The following is a 17,582-nucleotide window of genomic DNA, read 5'->3' on the forward strand; positions in this document are numbered from 1 at the left end:
CACTGACCCTGCTCACACTGACCGGTATGAATTATTACTGCTCTATTAGTTTATACCTTTCAGGAACGGATAGAGTGTCCTAAAGATCATCAATTAAAATCAATGTATTTAGTGGAAGAATCAAAAAATGATGGCTTTGATACAGTTTATCAGTTGATAACGCAATTTTATGGAAGCAAATCTGTCTCATCAGACTTTGAAATATTACCGCCTTTGAATTTATAGCACTGATTTTTTTTTGCACTGAAATTATACATCTGAATTTTGTTGCTTTTGAATTTAAATCTTCAGACTTCCACCTCTGAATAATTTGCTTCGCAATTATGCATCTGAACATAATTGCTCTTGAATAGATGTCACGCCCTTGTCTTGTCGTGTCCGTTTTCCCCGCCATGTGCTTTCTTAGCACATGGCTCTGTTTGTTATTGTCCATGTCCCGCCTTGGCTCCTCCTCCTCGTCCGTGTCTCATTTGTAGTCCTGCCCCCTCGTTATGAGTCTCAGGTGTCCTTGTGTGAATATAAGTCCCTTTATCTCTGTATGTTTGTCGGTCATTCGTTTCACTTCCTAGTCATGTTGTTTCTCTTCCATTGTTGCCATGTCAATTTACTCAGTCCGGTCTGTCTGTCTGTCTCTGTCGTTTCCTATGTCATGTTATTAAGTCTGTCTGTCTCTGCTGTTTCTCAGTTATCTTGTTACTCAGTCTAGTCTGTCTCCACAGTTCTCCCATGTTTCACCGTTGTAGTTTTGTTTCATTTCCCCTGTCACTGTTTCCACTGTTATCATATTGCTCTAGTCTGTCTGTCCCGTTTGCTTTAGCTCTCTGTGTTTAAGTTTAGTCTGTCCAGCTCTCTGTATGTATGTCTAGTCTGCTTAGCTCCCTTTGTCTGTCTCTATTAGCTCCCGGTGTGTTGCCTTTCTGTTGAAGTCTCTGTTTTGTTATCTTTTGTTTAAATAAATGTTTATTGTGTTTTAGCAAGTGCGTCCGCCTCCGTCAGTCCGATCCGCGATTCTGACCATAGAACTCGTGAATTTTCAAGAACACGTTTTCATAGTTATTATTTAAGGTTAATAAATTCAGATAAAAAAAATAAAGCTTTAAAAATTCAAACAATATATTTCCAAGTTGCTCAAATTCGATAGACCAATTTCAGATGCCAAAATACGAGTTACAAAATTCAGAGAACACATCCGGGATACAATAGATAAGCAATCGATTCATTTGGATTTTCTCTTTCATCTTAAATTCTGCACTAGTTGCATTCTGTCGCCGCTAGATGGAGAAATACGAACACAACTTCCACACCGTGGAAAAACTGTACTTTTAGCTTCTTTCCGCGGATATTATCTCTTTATTTTCAAAGTGTCCCAAAAATCTGAAAGTCTCACTAAAGACACAATATAACAGACTATTGATGTCCTGAAGATGAAGAAATTTTACTCTCATCTGAGTCTGATGAGACAGATTTGATTCCATACATCCATCCATTATCTGTAACCACTTATCCAATTTAGGGTCGCGGGGGGTCCAGAGCCTACCTGGAATCATTGGGCGCAAGGCGGGAATACACCCTGGAGGGGACGCCAGTCCTTCACAGGGCAACACACACACTCACACATATGGACACTTTCGACTTGCCAATCCACCTGCAATGTGTGTTTTTTTTGGACTGTGGGAGGAAACCCACGCGGACACAGGGAGAACACACCAACTCCTCACAGACAGTCACCCGGAGCGGGAATCGAACCCACAACCTCCAGGCCCCTGGAGCTGTGTGACTGCGACACTAACCTGCTGCACCACCATGCCGCCCTGATTCCATACACTGTACCAAAAGACCACTGGAGTAAAAGTGTAAAGTCCACACTGAGCGGTATGAATTATTCCTGCTCTTCCAGTTTCTCACATGTTCCTTATAGAGGAGGGTGGAGAAGTCTCAAATCAGCAGGAAAACATCAATAAAGACTCGGGTAAAAGTGTCTTTTCAGGAAATAACTCGAAGAGATTTGATGGAGTATCTGTTAAAACAAATAATCAGTTTGTTTTTCTTTACGGACAGTTTCCAAAGATTGTTCCCTTGAAGAACCAGTTTTGTAAATATACAAGTGAGAAGGACAGTTTTAATCAGGGCAGACATTAGAAGGTGAGTCTGGAGTGAGACAGGGGCTGCAAAAAACGTGCATGGTTTGATTAGAAGAGTCCCACAGTCTTTGAACAGAGACAATTAAATGAACACATCTCCATCTAGTTCAGTCACTCAGTCTCTCTGGGGCATTCCCCCTGACTTTCAGAAACAGTAATTGTTGCATTAATAACAGCCAAATAAAGAATTGGTAAAAATATAAACTTTAACCTTTAACAGTTGCTTAACGTTCAGTGGAAGTTCTCACAGCCTGAGCACACAAGAGTTTTTCTTTGTGGTCAGTTCTCTTTTCACACGCACGAGTGGTTTCACACAGCTGTCACTTAAAAGTTTGCCTTGTTCTCCGTGTAGTTACTGAATAATATTTTAATAATATAATAGTTGTTAGTACTTTTCCTTCTGCTGCAGAACATCAGAGAGTGAAGGAGTCTCCTTTCTCCTCAGCTCCATCTCCTCCGTTCATACTCCCTCTCTAATCCTCTTTCCTGTCTGTAGTGTGGTGGTGTGTTCATGGTGTCACAGTTCTAAGCTGCCTGGACTTAAGCATTCCTCCTGGACAGTGGCTAAATCCCTCCTGGCTCCGCCCCTAGGCAACGACACACATCTGCAGCTGCTCAAAGCCACTGTCAAATACAACTTCAAATAAAGTTAGTTAGAGTTGTCCTCTCACGTAGCACACAGCTGGAGATATTCTGTGTCAGACCTGTTCTCACAGCTGGAAAGGTCCTGTATGGTTCCAGGAGGAGGGGGTGGAGCCTGTGCAGCACGTGCAGGAGATACAGTGCGATCCTTCGGAACATTCCCAGCTCTGTTCACACAGGGGGTCACTCAGACAGGATGCAGCAGGATGTTACAAACATTTGTGTTCACACACAGCTCCTCTGGATAAAATTCAGAAAAGTTCAGGGTCACTGTGCACGTGTGAAAGGGGTAAAGACTCACTTATTTTCAGGTGTTTTTAAAACATCTATCTGCACAGGAGCTAAAGTTATTCACCTTCTTTTAATCTTCACCCTCCTCTCCTCTCTGATTCTTCTCCAGGTGTTTTCTCAGACTCTAGTGGATGAAGGGTGAATTGCTCTGAGCCGATCTGTGCTGTGAGAGGCTCCAGTGTCAGTATCATGTACTGGTCCAGAGCGTGAGGTACAGAGAGTTCTTTGGTGCTAAAATAACTCAAATACTAAGAATATATGTTATGCCCCACTGTACATTTACGACAGTAACTCTCCCACTGTATTTTACTACTCAGATAGGTACAGTTCTCTCACTCTGGAGAGTATCAGTTCAGAGCTATAGCGGATATTAACCAGGTTTCCCTGGAGTGATGCTTAAAGTGGGAGGTAAATATTAAAATAAAGCTACAAACTTTATCTCACATGTGCTTCCACTTTCCTGTCAGTGAAACACCCACCTCGACTGTACCCCATCTGTTTACGAGACTTCGAGTCATCACCGCTCAGGTTCTGAACACAGGACAACTGTTCTCCAGATGCTTTGTTATAATCAGGAGCGTCTCTGTGGTCAGAAGCTGGACTCTGATGAAGGGCTAATGAAGGACTAATAAATCTAACAAGATTAATACGAGCTTTGAATTTCTGGTGCAATATTTTCTTTGGTAATTCATTTACACCTATTAATAACCCCCCTCCCCCCCACCCACACACACATATGTGCATATACAAATTATTCACTGTTATGTTTCTCTGTGTTTTCAATCTTTCCCACAGTGAAAAAGAGCAAATATAAAGAAAGTTCACAGAGAGCCTTCTGGAGAAGAGTTTCTATGATTTTCTATGGGGTTAAGGTCAGGTGAGTTTGCTGGCCAATTAAGAAGAGGGATACCATGGTCTTTAAACCAGGTAATGTCAGCTTTGGCACTGTGTGCAGGTGCCATGTCCTGTTGGAAAATTAAATCTGCATCTCCATAAAGTTGGTCAGCAGCAGGAAGCATGAAGTGCTCAAAAACTTCCTGGTAGACGGCTGCTTTGACCTTGGACCTCAAAAAACACAGTGGTCCGACACCAGCAGATGACATGGCACCCGAAACCATCACTGACTGTGTAAACTTTACACTGGACCTCAGTTAACATGGATGTCTCTCCTCTCTTCCTCCAGACTCTGGGACCTTGATTTCCAAAGGAAATGCAAAATTTACTTTCCTCAGAGAACATAACTGTGGACCCCTCAGCAGCAGTCCAGTCCTTTTTGGAAGCGAGACACTTCTGACACAGTCTCTTGTTCAAGAGTGGCTTGACACAAGGAATGCGACGCTGAAATCCATGTCTTATATATGTCTGTGCGTGGTGTTTCTTGAAGCACTGACTCCAGCTGCAGTCCAGTCTTTGTGAATCTCCCCCACATTTTTGAATGGGTTTTGTTTCACAATCCTCTCCAGGGTGTGGTTATCCCTATTTGCCTGTACACTTTTATCTACCACATCTTTTCGTTCCCTTCACCTCTTTTTTAATGACACAGAGCTCTGTGAACAGCCAGCCTCTTTAGCAATGACCTTTAGTGTCTTGCTCTGCTTGTGTAAGGTGTCATTGGTCGTCTTTTGGACAACTGTCAAGTCAGCAGTCTTCCCCATGATTGTGAAGCCTACAGAACTAGACTGAGAGATCATTTAAAGGCCTTAGCTGGTGTTATGAGTTAATTCGCTGAATATATTGTGACACCAGGTGTCTTCAATATTGAACCTTTTCACAATATTCTATTTTCTGAGAAACTGAATTTGGGGTTTCATTAGTTGTCAGTTATAATCATCAAATTAAAAGAAACAAAACACTTGAAATATATCAGTCGGTGTGTAATGAATGAGTATAATATACAAGTTTCACTTTTTGAATGGAATTACTGAAATAAATCAACTTTTTCATGATATTCTAATTTTATGACCAACATCTGTATATCTGAACTTGTTGAAAAAGGTTTTAAAGCATTTCTAAGTATCTCTTCATCAGCTGTGGTCACTGTGGATATGTAAATATGATGAGAACTCACACCTCCAGACGTTTCTGTGATGGTCAGCAGTGTCAGGGAGTTTCTGGTCACAAACTTCTTCTTTTAGAAGTAATTTCATAATTTTTAAAGTAGCTCTTTTAGCCTCAATGTGTTTTACAAAAACAGAGCTGAGGTATCACACACACACACACACACACACACAGACGCTGCATTAGTCTGGTTCTTCAGAGGAGAGGGAGATGAAAACTCTGCACCTTTCAGCACTGACTCTGCTCACACTGACCGGTATGAATTACTATTCTATTACACACACCTGCAGCTACTCAAACTCTCACTGACGGTCCTTTGGTTCAGCGCTGTGTTGTGATGCTACTTGTGTGAGATTTCTAGAGTGTGTTTGTTGCTGTGGTTTTGTTGCTAGTTGTTTACTGTGGAAACGCCTGTGTTACCTGTGACTCTCTGTTTTCTGACCCCTGCTGGTCCTGACTGTGCTTCTGATCTTAACCCCATTAAAACTACTCAGCACATGTATTCTGCCGACCTGCCTTACACTTTACACCGTGCTGCTTTGGGATCAGGCCACACCTCTGACTCTGGAGCTTCAGCTTTTTACTGTAGAGCAGAATGATCCAGAAATAGAACAGAACAGCACAGGAACAGAAGTTCAGAAAGGTTCAGAAAAGCATACATCAAAACATCTTTCAGTTATACACTCACTACCTCAATCTGTGTTTAATGTTAAATACCTCAATCCAGTTAATGTTCAGCAGAGTCCAGGGGAATGTCTTAAAACCTCTATCAGCACAGGAACTGAACTTCTGTTAATCTTCACCCTCCTCTCCTCTCTGATTCTTCTCCAGGTGTTTTCTCAGCCTCCAGTGAATGGGGGGTGAATTACTCTGAGCCGATCTGTGCTGTGAGAGGCTCCAGTGTCAGTATCTCCTGTACTTATTTCTATCCTGGTCCAGTACGTGAGCTACAGAGAGTTCGCTGGTGCTCAAACAACACAAACACTGACTCACACTGTACAGTCCCACCGTACATTTATGACAGTAACACTTCCACTGATTCAGACGGCTTTGAGTTTGTTGGAGACAAAACATCCATCTGTACTTTATTAATCAGAAATGTACAGTTCTCTCACTCTGGAGGATATAGGTTCAGATTTATAACTAATGTCACCAATGGTCAATGGACAGGTCTCCCTGGAGCGACTCTTAACGTAACAGGTAAATATTAATAACATAATAAAACTCTACATTTTTAATCTAAAATAAAACCCTACTTTGTGCTTACACTCAGTGGCCACTTTATTAGAAACCCCTAATTGTACCCCCTCTGTTTACCAGACCCCCCTTCATCACTGATCAGTTTCTGAACACAGGACCATTCTCTACAAATACTTTGGTAGTTCTCAGCTCCACAGTGACACTGACATGGCTTTGTGTGCGTGTGTGTGTGTGTGTGCGTGTGTGTGTGTGTGTGTGTGTGAGAGAGAGAGATAGAGAGAGAGAGAGAGAGAGAGAGAGTGTGTGTGTGTGTGTGTGGTTTTTACTGCGGAGTTGAGAATGGTTCTTAAGCCAAAATTATCCAGTCAAGAGTGGCTCTATGGTCAGGAGCTGGACTCTGATGAAGGGCTAAAGATTGGACGACACACTGTCATTAATCAGAGAGGGGTTTCTGATAAAGTGGCCAGGCAGTGTGTGTGTGAAAACAGAATACTGTAATGTGGTAATTAATTCTTACCCTTTATTTCCTCATGTGACTCCTGTCCACTCTTTGAAAGCTCTGGAGCTGTGGATGTCCAGTTCTTCTGGAGACCGGACTCTAAAGGAGGGAGACTCTGTGAATCTGACCTGTGCTGTGAACTGCACTCCCAGCTCTCCACAGTTCGTCTGGTTTAAGAACGGAGAGCGTTTACCTGAGTCAGAACCTTTGGGGAAGACTGGTTCAGACAAGCTAGTTGTCACTGGGTGTCTGTCAGGACACAGAGAGGAATATCTTTCACCCTGTATTATACAACACACGTACAAAGGTAAGTAAGGAGTAAGTAAGTTTCTATACAGTATCAATAGCCCAAAGTATTAGCTGCTGTAGCTTCACAAGCTAACGTCAGTATTTACTAACTACGACATATACAACAGATAATAGCTAACACAAACACGTAAAAATACACACTAAACTACTAGCGTCAAACAAATGACCAAAACAAACTCTGACTAACTAACACCCTGCTGTTCAGGACACGTCTCTTTACACCGATTAAACACGTTATCACACTCAGCAGGATATTCATGCTTTAAACTAAGAGATATTTTACTAAGTATTAACTAACATTCATATTCTATAAAGGTTTATGGAGAGAACTTACTCTATCTTAAGGAGAAAGGGACAGAAATAGGAGTCTGTACTGTGCTTCTGGCTGCTTCTAGCTGTGTGTGAAAATGCACAGATTGTAGCCCAATAAGGGAGTGCTGACCCTGCACTACCTTCATGATCAGGCAGGTCAGTATATGGCCCATAGTTCATCCTGATTGGTTAGACACTGACACTGAGCTTTTTTACACAGCCTCCGTTTTTCACCTCCGTAACCTGACTGTGGGGGATTCTGGGAATTATTCCTGTGCTCTGAAGACAGACGAGTCCGTACGATCAGAACCAGTCCAGCTGAACATCAGAGGTGGGTCAAACAGCTCAGAATAATGTCTTACTGCTGCTGTCAGTACTTTACTTCTCTTTAATTGATGAGCTCTTGTTCTATCTCAAGGCCTTTCGATGACAGATGAGTCAGGTGTTTCTTCTTCATCAGGTTTCACTTTGTTGATCATGTTTATTTTTCTGGTCATTGGAGTAGTGCTGGTCTTATTAACCCTTACCATCTTAGCTGTGATTTACAAAAGGACGTGTGGCTAAACGTATTTTCATAAATTACAGTGTTTACCATCTAAAAACACACAAATTTTTAGGTACATTTCACTCAGTAGTGAGTCCATTTAAAGTAATCTACAAAGTAGGTTGGAATATCTGGAGTTGGAATGAATCACACTGACACCTAGAGGCCTGGATGTAGCAGAGTTTCTTTACCAAACCAGTTCCAAATAAAGATTCCCCCAGGTATGAGCAGGGGTGTTTGTCCAGGCCCCGTGCCCCACACACCCTCCCACCCTGGTTTTACTAACGAGCATAAATAGACAAACTGATATTAATTGTTAATCCAGGTATTACACTGTAACGTGTAAGTAACATTATATTTAAAAATATTAAATGTAATTGTTACTGAAATTCTCAACAAATGGTTTCTTGTGAGCTTTTTAATCATCACCTTTGGAGATCTCACCTCGTCTCGCAGGTTCATAAACCAAAAATATCCAGTCAGGAGTGGCTCTGTGGTCAGGAGCTGGACTCTGATGAAGGGCTAATGACTGGACGACACACTGTCCTTAATCAGAGAGGGGTTTCTGATAAAGTGGCCAGGCAGTGTGTGTGTGTGTGTGAAAGACAGAATACTGTAATGTGGTAATGAACTCTTAACTCTTCGTTTCCTCGTGTGATTCCTGTCCACTCTCTGAAAGCTTTAAAAAAAAATAAAGTAAATATATAATAATTAAGTTAATTAAATTAAAATAATTTACTAATAAAGTAAACCAGGGTTCTCTGACTTTTCCACTGATTTATCACTAGAACACCTCGACCAAGCAGTAGATCTGTGTCACTCCCTTCATCAACAGCCTCAGAAACAGGTTTCCTCTGAGACACGGGAAGCTCCAACTCTTCTTTAGCCACAAATTTACTCCAGCTCCTGTTCTAACTGGATGATTGTTTTATTTCAGGTCGATCTGGTGTTTCTCCTCCATCAGGTTCCTCTTCGTTAATGTTCACTGCTCTGATCATCGTTGGACTGATGCTGTTCTTACTGACCCTGACCATCTTAGCTGTGATTTACAAAAGAAGGTGGGGTTACACATATTTACATAAATTACAGTGGGTACCGTATAAATGTCAGGAATCATGGGGTGGACTGACGGAGGCGGACACACTTGCTAAAACACTTACTTTTATTTACAACACAAAGAAACAACACGATTTGAACTGGAAACAAAACGACATGACTTGAAAAGATCACGATACGACATGACACTACTTGGACTTGGAATAAAGCAAAACAACACGACATGACTTAGTGAGTGAAACAAGTGTGAGAACAACACAAAACAACCTGACTAGGAAACAAACAATACAAATGACCGATAACAGGAAGTAATACAAGGGGACTTAAATATTAACACAGACAAGATGCACCTGAGACAGTTAATGAGAGGGCAGGGTAACAAATGAGACACAGACGAGGAGGCGGAACAAAGGCGGCACTAGGGCAGAGAAAAGGACAATAATAGACAAAGTTATGTGCAGATAAAGCACATGTCAGGGAAAACAGACCTGACAGGACGAGGGCGTGACAGATGCCCCCTCCTGAACGCGAAACTCTCGGGGCGCGTACACCTAGACCCCCCAGGTGCTGGCGCAGAAAACAAAACAGACGAAGACAAGAAAAGGAACATTAGGAGACAGGACTCAGGACAGGACAGGAGACTAAACAAGAGACTGGACAGGTAACTTACAAAATGAAACAGGAGATGGAACTAGGTACTGGAATGGACTAGACAGGACAGGAGTGGAAACACAAGACTTAACAGGAGACTGGGGTTGCACATTGGACAGGAACTGAGACGAGACTGAGAACAGGACAGGACCCGAGATGGAAGACTGGACAGGGGTATGAGACTGGACAGAGGTTGGGTTCCGGTGACTGGACAGACAACAGGACAGGTGACAGGACTGGGTAATGGAACTGGATAGGAGACTGGACAGAGGGTTGAAAAGGGGACTGGACTGTAGACTGGTCAGAGGGATGAAACAGGGAGTGGACTGGAGACAAGACAAGAGAAGAGACAGGTGACATGACACTAGACTGAAACGGGGACTGGACTGGATTATTAACAGGGGACTGGACAGGACTAGGCAGGGGAACAGGGACCAGGACATTTACAGGGACAGACACAAACACAGTGACAGGGACGGGAACTGAGATAAAGACAGACACAGGTACAGGGACGAGGACAGAGACAGGAAACAGGACAGGAATAGACAGGGGAACCAAAATAACAGGGGGTACCCAGGACTGGTCAAAGTCTGTGGGGCTGTCCAAGAAGCCAGCCTGGGCACAGCTCTAGGGATCGGCCTTGAAGTCCTAGGGGCCGACCTATGGACACAACCTGATGCAGCCGGAGCCGCAGTCACTGGTACAGGAGCGGCCGGAGTCACAGTCACCAGTGCAGGAGCGGCTGGGGCCACAGTCACAGGTGCAGAAATGGCCAAAGCCACAGTCACGGGTGCAGAAGTGGCCAGGGCCACAGTCACTGTAGCAGAAACAGCCGGAGCCATAGTCACAGGTGCAGAAGCGGCCGGGGCCACAGTCACTGGTGCAGAGGCGGCGGGGGACGCCGCCTTCGCATGAACAGACGCAGTGGGGGATGCCGCCTTCGCAGGGACAGGAGCGGCTGAGGAAGCCGCCTTCGCAGGGACAGGAGTGGCTGAGGAAGCCGCCTTCGCAGGGACAGGAGCGGCTGAGGAAGCCGCCTTCACGGAGACAGGAGCGGCGAGCGCCACGTTCACGGTGACAGGATCGGCTGGTGCCGCCTTCACGGAGATAGGAGCAGCTGGCGCCGCCTTCACGGAGACAGGAGCGGTGGGCGCCGCGTTCACGGAGACAGGAGTGGCGGGCGCCTCGTTCACGGAGACAGGATCGGCGGGTGCTGCTTTCACGGAGACAGGAGCCGTCTTCACGGAGACAGGAGCGGCAAATAGTGCATTCACGGAGACAGGAGCGGCAAATGGCGCGTTCACGGAGACAGGAGCAACAGTGGAAGCCGCGTTTACGGTGACAGAAGAGGCAGGGGTTTGTGCTGCTCGCTGGGCACGTGTTGGTGTTTTTTCGGGTTTAGGGGGACTGATGGGCGCACTCTTGAGGGACTTCTTCAACCGTGGTTCCCCTGTAGATGCGCCCCTGTTAGCCTCACCTCCCGTATCCAGTGATTTGAGGCTAACAGCCCCAACCCACAACTCCCCCCCCAAAAAAAAAACATTTCCCCGGACCTGAGGGGGTAATCCTCAGGAGCAAAACTGGAGAATCTCTTAGTAAAGAGTTAAAAAAATGTCTCTACATTAATATCATGAGATCTCTCCTTAAATCAAATCAAATCAAATTTTATTTGTATAGCACTTTTCACAACTGATGTTGTCACAAAGCAGCTTCACAGAATTCCAGTAAGGGAAAGATTTGACACGAAATGTAAAAAAATGTAAAAAACCTCAATGAGCAAGCCAGGGGCGACAGTGGCAAGGAAAAACTCCCCCAGCTGAGGAAGAAACCTTGGGAGGAACCAAGGCTCACAAGGGGTGACCCATCCTCTTCTGGTCAATCTACTGGTAATAATAGTTAGTAGTCCATGAGAACTTCAGTGTAGGGGCAGCTTCAAGGCACTTGGTGGTTGCTGGAGCGTGAGCAGCTGGTCTGAAGCATGGAGGAGGATCTCGACAGTCATCCATCAGTGTCCAGACAGACAGGTGGGCAGTCGTTTTCTCGGAAAAAGGTAAAGGTATTCAATTAGTTTTGAACTGTTTTGTATTTGTACAGCAGAAAATGTGAACATTTCCAGAGTGTGACTCCGGCAGATCTGACTACGACAGCTTTAACTAAAAGGAGAGAACCAGAAGGACACACAGACACGGGAGCATCCTGAAACACTGGCATCCCTCCGCTCCACCATCAACAAACCTGAGTGATCGCGTGAAGCGGCGGGACAACAGCACCAGTGTCTCAGTTTACTATAATTCCTTGTGTCCATGGACCCCTCGGATCTGCCACCTTTATCTATGGGGGAGCATTAGCTACCAAAAGATAAACTAAACAAATTAGTTTTTAGCCAAGATTTGAAGATTGCGACTGTGTCTGAGTCCCGAACATTTTCTGGAAGATCATTCCAGAGTTTGGGGGCTTTATAAGAAAAGGCTCTTCTGAATTCTGATTAAAAATCCAGTATTCTGTGATAAGAGTAAACATGGAGGCTCATAATAGGAAACTGTATCTTGAAGGTATTCAGGAGCAAGTCCATGTAGAGCTTTATATGTTAATAACAGAATTTTGAAATCGATGCGGAATTTAACAGGCAGCCAATGAAGTGATGATAGAACTGGGCTAATATGTTCAAATTTTCTAGTTTTAGTGAGGACCCTGGCTGCAGCATTTTGAACTAGTTGAAGTTTTCTTAAATTACTGCTGGTGCATCCTGACAGTAGTGCGTTACACTAGTCAAGCCTTGAAGTAATAAAGGCATGTACTAATGTTTCTGCGTCCTGCAGGGATAAAGCATTTCTAATCTTAGCAATATTGTGAAGATGTAAAAAAGCTGTCCTAGTGGTACTGCCTATGTGTTGATCAAATGATAAATCCGGGTCAATTATGACACCAAGATTTTTTGCTGCTGAACCAGGTTTAACTGGAAAGTCAGCGAGATTTAAAATTAAATCTGATAATTTATTTCCTGCCACCTTCGGATGCAAAAGCAGGACCTCTGTTTTGTTGTTGTTTAGAAGGAGGAAGTTACGCAACATCCAGCCTTTCACGTCTTTTACACAGTCCTCTATTTTCTTTAATCTGTGTTTGTCATCGGGCTTGGCTGAAATATACAATTGCATGTCATCTGCGTAACAGTGAAAGTTAATGTCATGGTTTCTTATAACTGTGCCTAGCGGTAACATGTATAATGTAAATAATAATGGTCCTAAAATAGAGCCTTGTGGAATTCCAAATCTTACTTTAGAACAATTTGAATTTAGATTGTTTACTTTTATGAATTGGTAACGTTCCGTTAAGTAAGATTTGAACCATAATAGGGCTGTCCCTGTAATTCCAACCATGTTTTCTAAACTTTCTAGGAGAATATTGTGGTCTATTGTATCGAAGGCTGCGCTTAGGTCAAGACGCACCAACAGGGATATGTGGCCTTGATCAGAGGCAAGAAGAAGATCATTTGTTATCTAGACTAGATCATTCAGACTATGATGTGGCCTGAATCCAGATTGGAATTTTTCATATATATGATTCTTATGTAGATATGAACTAAGTTGTTGGGCCACGGCTCTTTCTAAGATCTTGGACAGAAATGGCAGATTTGAAACAGGCCTGTAATTAGACAGTGTACTAGCATCAAGATTTGGTTTCTTGATCATAGGTTTAATAACTGCTAGTTTAAAAGCTTTGGGTACATGGCCCAGGCTAAGGGATGAGTTTACTATAGTTAAAAGAGGATTGATAATAGCTGGTAGTACTTCTTTGAGCAATTTTTTGGGAATTGCATCAAGTGTGCAAGTTTTACAGTTTGCGGAGGTGATAATCTTCTCTACTTCTAACTGTGGGAGTGGGTAAAAGGTTTCAAGTCTTTCTTTTACAATTACTTTATGTTTTATATCAGTCACATCGGGTGGCAGCCAGGTCGGATTTAATCCTGTGGCTTGAGTTTGTTGTCTAATATTCTCAATTTTATTATTAAAAAAGTCCATAAAATCTTTACTGGTGAGAGTTGCTGGAGTTAGTTGTTCGGAACCTGCTTGATTTTTTGTAGTTCTGGAAACACTAAACAGTGCTCTCGGATTATTTTTATCATTGGAGATCATTGAGGCCAGATATGCTGAGCGAGCTTTAGTGAGGACATTTCTATACTCTATAAGGCTGCCCTTCCAGGCAGAATGGAACACTTCCAGCTTGGTTGATCGCCATTTCCGCTCTAGTTTCCGTGATGTTTGTTTTAATGTACGGGTTTTATCATTATACCATGGTGCGAGCTTTTTCTATCTTATACTTTTATGTTTAAGTGGTGCTTCCTTTTCTAAAGTTGATCGACAGGTATTTTCTAAGTAGTCAGTTAGTATATCTAGGTCCATTGGGTCTGACAGAGTGGGAACTGGTGTTGATATTTCTGGGAGGTTTTCTATAAATTGTAGGGCGGTAGATGGTTTTATTATACACTTTGTAGAATAGCGAGGGGTCTTACATATATTATGGCTAATATGTAGCTCATATGAAATTAGGTAATGGTCGGAGATTGCTGAGGATTGCGGTAAGATATTAATTTTGTCAATGTTAAGACCTAGTGTCAGAACTAAGTCTAAAGTGTGACTGCAGTAGTGTGTAGGTCCTGTTACATTTTGAGTAATACCAATAGAGTCTAAGATTGAGGTAAATGCCTTTTTTAGTGGGTCACTTTCCTTCTCAAAATGGATATTGAAATCTCCTACAATTATAACTTTATGATTGCAAACCGCTAGGTTTGCAGCAAAATCGCTGAATTCTTTCAGAAGTTCTAAGTAAGGCCCTGGTGGTCTGTAAATGTTGCATAATAAAAATGTGTCCTTTTTTGTGACCGGATTTGTAATAATGGTGGAGAGAACCTCAAAAGAAGTGAAGGTGTCACATTGTTTAAGACTAATTTCTAGGGTATTTTGGTAAATTACACATACTCCACCTCCTTTGCCTGATAATCTTTGGCTATGTATATAATTATAGCCTATGGAGGTGGCTTCATTTAGTGCTGAATATTCATTTGGTCTAACCCACGTTTCCGTGAGACAGAAAACATTGAATTTATGATCACTTATGATATCATTTACGATGACTGCTTTTGAGTTTAGTGATCTTATGTTGAGTAACCCAAATTTTAGTTCTGAGGTGTTGCTGCTAGGTTTTGTGTATGATTTATTATTGATTAGGTTGCTGAAACAGGCTGATTTTGTTTTTCTACTTTTACATTTAGTTCAGGGGAAAGACTCAGTCTCAATACAGTTGAACCTAGGTGACGCCTCAAGGCAGTTCGCAGACGGTTGGTTTAGCCTGTCTGTCTGTGGCCTGGTCCCGTTTCTGGATTGTCAGCAGCTGTCTACACTACTCTGCTGACTAATTAAAAGACTGTGCTATGCTGCAAGAAAGTAAGGCAGCACCCTCCCGCGTGGGGTGGATACCATCCCTACCTATAAGATCAGGCTTGCCCTCAAAACGTAACCAATTGTCTATAAAGCCCACTTGATGTTCGGAACACCACTTGGACATCCAGCAGTTTAACGCCGAAAGTCTGCTGTAGGCTTCAGCGCCATGCTGCATTGGTATGGGACCATAGCAGATTACGGCATCGGACATCATCTGGGCCAGTTTAATCACCTCTGTAATATTACCCTTAGTTACCTCAGACTGCCGCAGATGAATATCATTGGCCCCTACATGAATGACTATCCTCGAATATCTCCTATTAGCTAACAGTCTAAAGTTGCCACTAATATCAGGCACTCTGGCTCCCGATAAACAGCTAACTGTTACTGCTGGCGCCCCTAAAGGAGTAGCTAATTTCACGTGTCTCCTATAACCAGAGCACTCTTATCAGGCTCCTTAATGGGTGCTTCGCTGAGCGGGGCAAAGCTGTTTGACACGCAAATCGGAGGAGCGTGGTGTCCCGGTGGGCTAGCTTTGGCCTCAGTGTTAGCATCAGCCTTAGCTTTCCAGCTATGACACCAAGACGTCACCCATTCACCCCGCTGTGAATGCCAGAGTCAAGGGGGTGCTAACTCTCCCTAAGGCACCCGGAGTTGCTAGCACTGAATCTTGCTGTTTATCCCTTGACAATAATAAGCTCCGGATGCGCACTTCTAGCTGGTCCACTTTATCCACCAGAGAGCTAACTACCTGACACTTAGCACAAACACAAGCACTGTCATTGTCGCTAGAGGTGGAAAAGGGGGTTAAACTAAACATGCCACACTCTGAGCAGGCAAAACAGCCAGTAGTAGCATGGAATTGCAGGTACTTACCGCTTTTAGTTGATTTTAGTAACTTGCACCAAATACGTTCCTCCAGGGTCCGGTGGCAGTTTTAGTGCCTCTGTAATAAATATTCCTGTGGAGACAATCTGACCAGCTAGAGCAATGTTTTTAGAGTTCAGTCTTTCAGGAGCCAACAAACACGTCCACACAGTCACTTTCTTAATCTGTATACTGCTGCAAGATGGCGCTGCTGCTTACAGTCGAGCTACTTAATTATGGTCTCCACCCACCGTAACGCTTCTCCTGTAAGGAGAGATTTCATGAACATGACTTGTATTAACGCAGGAGGAGGAGGACAGGTTAAATATTCAAAATAATTTTGACATTGGAATATGAATCCTTTCCAGTTTGGACCTCTTTCATATTCCGCTGGAACTCCCAGAAAAGATTGTAAAATGGCAGGTTGATCACCCACGCTTACAGCCAGTATATCCTCTGCCATTTTTATGTTCTTCTCTGGTAAAATGTCCGTATTAGCTAAAAACTTGCACTTGCTAAAACACTTACTTTTGTTTACAACACAAAGAAACAACATGATTTGAACAGGAAACAAAACAACATGACTTGAAAAGATCACGACACGTCATGACACGACTTGGACTTGGAATAAAGCAAAACAACACGACATGACTTAGGGAGTGAAACGAGAGAGAGAACGACACAAAACGACCTGACTAGGAAACAAACAATACAAATGACCGATAACAGGAAGTAATACAAGGGGACTTAAATACTAAACACAGACAAGACGCACCTGAGACAGTTAAAGAGAGGCCAGGGTAACAAATGAGACACAGACGAGGAGGCGGAACAAAGGCGGGACTAGGGCGGGAGACAAGAACAATAACAGACAAAGCCATGTGCAGATAAAGCACATGGCGGGGAAAACAGACCTGACAGGACGAGGGCGTGACAATAAAACTCTAAATGATCACAAACATTTTGGTTACAGTTTAATCACTGGATTTGATTAGAGACACTTTCATAAATATAGGGTTGTACTGAAATTAATGAAGCATTTAAATAATTTCAGTATATTATTTGAGATGCTTAACTCTTCTAATAATGGATCTACAAAATGATATGTGTTAAAATGTCATATTTATGTAAATTCAGTCATTTTTTAATGAGCTGCATGGGAACACTCTTTCCGCTGTGATTCTGACAGTGAACTCTTCTGCGTCTCACAGGAAAAAGGCAAAATCTCAAGAAGAAAGCAAAGGAAGTGGCAAGAAAACTCAGGTTAACTCCTCAACTCCAGTTTGAAATCAGGCACATTTTAACTGATGATATCTATTTATTTCTATTTAGTTTAATATCATTTCCCCCTGTGTGTGAACCAGTGGTGGATGCAGGTCTTTCAAGGAGGGGAAGCTCAATTTCGGCCTACATCATAAAATGTGTCGGTTTATTTATACGTAAATTCTACCCTCTGTTTCTTTTCAAGAAAATGATCTATGACCCGTACCAACAAAGTGTCTTTTCCAGGGACTTGACTAGTGTCCTCTCAATGGCCAACAGAGCTACGCTGCTTAAACGGCCTTGGCCCATGT

At 43.0% G+C, this 17,582-nt stretch overlaps 1 protein-coding gene across 1 annotated transcript in view; it reads left to right on the plus strand.

Annotated features, from left to right (window-relative positions):
- The window catches only part of LOC136705014 (carcinoembryonic antigen-related cell adhesion molecule 2-like), a 49,262-nt gene that overhangs the window by 2,412 nt on the left and 29,268 nt on the right, over positions 1–17,582 (plus strand). The window contains exons 2-4 of the mRNA XM_066678228.1: positions 5,964–6,212; positions 6,890–7,138; positions 7,673–7,787. Coding sequence (XP_066534325.1) covers positions 5,964–6,212; positions 6,890–7,138; positions 7,673–7,787 — 613 coding nt within the window. The remainder of the gene's footprint in view (positions 1–5,963; positions 6,213–6,889; positions 7,139–7,672; positions 7,788–17,582) is intronic.

Source organism: Hoplias malabaricus, chromosome 1 (assembly GCF_029633855.1).
Source record: "Hoplias malabaricus isolate fHopMal1 chromosome 1, fHopMal1.hap1, whole genome shotgun sequence".
Classification (NCBI taxonomy): Eukaryota; Metazoa; Chordata; class Actinopteri; order Characiformes; family Erythrinidae; genus Hoplias; species Hoplias malabaricus.